Here is a 3755-nt window from a genome sequence, read left to right on the forward strand (position 1 = left end):
GAGTGATGTGCCACGACCCCTTACGACACTCACAGGTTAGATAAGAGATTCAAATCTAAAAAAAAAAAAAAATTCAAACCTAATACCACATTCAGTTCAAAAGTCTGTTTTACCGTTAGACTACCCAGGAGGCATAAAATGACCATCATGTCTTTCAATATTTGCGCATATATATATATATATATATATATATATATCTCTCTCTCTCTAGAAAGTGCGCCTTGCTTAATGCAAAGTGCAAAGAGAGAAATACGAAAAGAGCAATAAGCCATCCACAAAGTAAATTGAGGGAGAGTTTTTGGATGTATAAGGGCAAATTTGAGAGAAGTCACGAGGGAGAATACAAAACGCAAGAAATACTGTCGTTTAAACTGAGGTGAAAAATGGCAAAAAACTCACCCACATAAACCTCCTTCAATGCCTCATCCAGCGGTAAAATAGACTGGCAAGGGCAAAACCATCAAAAGATGCTGCCCCATCACATACATAAGAGCCAATATTTTAGAAACTTCAAGAGAGGATAGTGAGATTGTCAAAAATTTCAAAGGAAGGTTTTTAAAATTATCCCTACATAAAACGAACCAAAATTGAAAAAGCTTGGCCATATAAAGGAAAAGCAAATCACCAATAATTAACTAAGTCCTTTTTTTTCAATACAATTATCAAGCAAGTTAGTCTTAGACTTATCACTTGATTCCAATTTTTTAATTTGTTTAAGTATTCTCAATTTAAAGGTCTTGTCAAATGGATGAATACGCATAAGAAATCAAGAAGCAGACGAAGAAGATGAAGAAGAGGATACAGGCAAACTTTCTCAAATCGGGACGTATGTAATTTATGTATAATCTAATATTTCTTTTTTTTTTCTTGGTAGTTATTAGTGAAAACTTACACGTAAAATAACTTAAACATTGAAGCTCTTCTTGAAGTAGATCAATAAGACGTGGACGTTTTATCATGGCTTCATGAGTTTGTCACTCAAAATATTTGCTTTCCTTCTTTCTCGGGGGGGAAAAATCTTCATTATCTCCTAAAAGATGAAGATGGTATCCACATTAGACACAGATTAAAATGTGAAATACTATTTTACATTTATCGGATGTGTACTTTTGACGGAACGTGGTCGGACCACTCTTATGTCACAAGTCATCCCATAAATTTGGAAATCTATTTTGTTCAATCTTCTTTATGGAGACAAAGAAGACTAAAACTATAAAAACACTAATAATACAACCTATATATACCTATATATTTTATGGCTAATATAGAATAACTAGTATGTCATATTTGGTAGTATAGTACCTACCTAAATACTACTACATGTCCAATATCTACTGAACAAAATACTTTCTTGGTTCAAACTTGGAAATAATCATGCTTGATATCCCTCTTTTGGCCCCAATCATGGATGCAAAGATGAAGTTTCTTGCCAGCAACAAGAAAATCCACAGCTTGAACTGGGCTAAGTATATTCATCATCTCCTTAAGGGTCTTAATCCTCAGCTTATCAGCCTCCTCCAAAATTCTCACCATACTTGTTGAATGTTCATCAAGTGCCTCATCAGCTTGCACATTTTGGCTAGCAACATGACTTGATTCCTTTGCAATTAACGCAAATGGCTGATCAGCAATCTTCTCTTGCAAACAAGCCAGTTGTTGAGACAATTCCTCTTCTTGCTTTATGGTTCTTCGCTGCAATTGATTGATCATCGAAAGCTGCGGAGCCGCAAGGGATAGCTCGCTTAGCTCACTAGTCCTGGTACCTTGCAGAAACTCTGGTATATGAGACTCAATTTCAATCCCAGAAAGTGCATAAATCAGCGTGATGAAAAGGGATGGCCTGCAGCCGGCTAGCCAGAGGAGAGAATTCTCCAGCGAAGAACACCAAGAAGGTGCAAAAAAAGGTGACACGTGGTCTTGCGCTAGACGGGTTCTTTCATCGGCATATGCTTGGAAGTGCTTGACGTTTTTCTGAACGAGTTGTCTTAGCAACACATCTCTGTCGCCAAAGTTGTCTTCCACAGTTAGAGCTTGTAGCATCTCTGATAGATCAGCCTCTTGAAGGATCATCCATTCGTGGAAACAACATTTTTGTTGGCCTCGGTGTGTGCTAGGACTAGGACTAGAACTAGCCATTCTGATCAACAAATTGGTGTTCTTCACAAGTACTAGCAGCATTGTCTATAAATAATAAGAGTAAGTCTTATATACACTGTCAGTATACATACTATTATCATTAGATTCATGATACATTTATAAAAGTTAGATTTTAAATTTAAATTTTTTATAGTTATTATTCATCTCAAAATGATAATATATACATTGTCAGTATATAAAAAAAATTAATTCAATTAATAAATGTTGAGAGAAAGGGTGAAACTAGTTTTGGATAGTCTGTTACACTATTAGTGTTATACTCTTTGTTTTTTCATGTGTTAAAATGAGAAATGCCTCCTTATTTATTTAACAATAGATCATGGAGGATGTGTTGTCTTATAAATGGTGTAATTAACAGAAAGAATAACACAACAACGTAAATATTAAAGCAATAATATGGTATAATGTAGACAAGGTTTTTTTTTTATTATTATTTTCATGGTCACTTGAATGGGAGATTTCAGATTTGGAACTTCTCTAATTACCAGTATCAATTGTATGATATATAACCAGCTTACTTTAGTTAAGTTGGCCAAGAAAGGAAGCATAATTTGTTTGTCCGTCTAATTATAGGTTAGATGCTCAAACCTCTATTCCTATGATAACATTTCCTTTCATCTACAGGTGGGATTTTCTCACTCTGACCCTCTCATAACCCTTTTTCCTTAGTTTAGATTAGAGTAGCAGTTGACACCAATATAAATATTCAAACAATAATATACACAAACATAACAAATAGGTATTAATACTTTATGAAATTGTGTTCCATAGTCAATTTCGTCCAATCCAATTCTAAAATAAACCAATTGAAACCATTGACTGCTATATGCTCTCGAAATTGTGAATTTGTGATCGTAGAGAATATACAGAGTGGGTGAGGCCCTGAGAGCAGTTTTTCAAAACTGTTGGATAAAGTTGCCTGCCGCGGATGATGATAATCTTGAGAGTGAGCCCGTAATTTTTGATGCGGGGAAGAGGACACGTAGTTCATGCAAAAGAAGACAACTTAGGAGAGTAGGGATCTCTGGGGTGACTTACACAACCCCTTTTCTTTGTAGAATTAACTTTGCCCCTTAAATTTTATCAGCACTTAGCCCTCACTTTGTTTGGAATTGAAGGACTATTGGACAGAATATGCCCGGCCCGAGACTTGTACCATGTGAAGAGTCTTATCGTCGGATTCGAAAATATTGAGAATGATTCACCATTTACCATGTGAACATTTGTCGGAGCAAATTAAGCAAGTGGTTATAAGTTTCTCTTTTTATAAGCTAAAGGCAAAGAGGGAAATTTTATATTATCCTCCGTTATTATTCCTTCCATGCAGATCATCTCTTCTTCTACCCCATTCATGAATGCAAAGGTGAAGTTTCTTGCTTGCAGCAAGCAAGAATCTCCACTGCTTGCAAGGGGGTCAATATGCCAAGGAGATCCTTAAGGCTATTCGACCTCAACTTATCAGCCTCCTCCATCACACTCACTGTAGCTCTTGCGTGTTCATTCATCAGCATCCCTAGTCAGAAGCATTGCCATCCGATTGCCCAACTGTCCGTCAGATATCAAAATTGTGTTGCTCTCGTGCCTCGCCCTCTTCCCCA

At 36.2% G+C, this 3755-nt stretch overlaps 1 protein-coding gene across 1 annotated transcript; it reads right to left on the reverse strand.

Annotated features, from left to right (window-relative positions):
- Positions 1-1356: 1356 nt before the first annotated feature.
- On the reverse strand, positions 1357-2178 carry LOC113723947 (protein DELAY OF GERMINATION 1-like). Its single transcript, XM_027246905.1, has one exon. It carries the CDS (start codon positions 2176-2178, stop codon positions 1357-1359), a length of 822 nt encoding a protein of 273 aa, XP_027102706.1.
- Positions 2179-3755: the final 1577 nt, after the last annotated feature.

The sequence above is a fragment of the Coffea arabica genome, chromosome 2c (assembly GCF_036785885.1).
Source record: "Coffea arabica cultivar ET-39 chromosome 2c, Coffea Arabica ET-39 HiFi, whole genome shotgun sequence".
NCBI lineage: Eukaryota > Viridiplantae > Streptophyta > Magnoliopsida > Gentianales > Rubiaceae > Coffea > Coffea arabica.

Bases quoted from the DNA above. Each gene is read 5' to 3' on its own strand.
- LOC113723947 (XM_027246905.1), bottom strand. From the start codon at position 2,178: ATGCTGCTAGTACTTGTGAAGAACACCAATTTGTTGATCAGAATGGCT.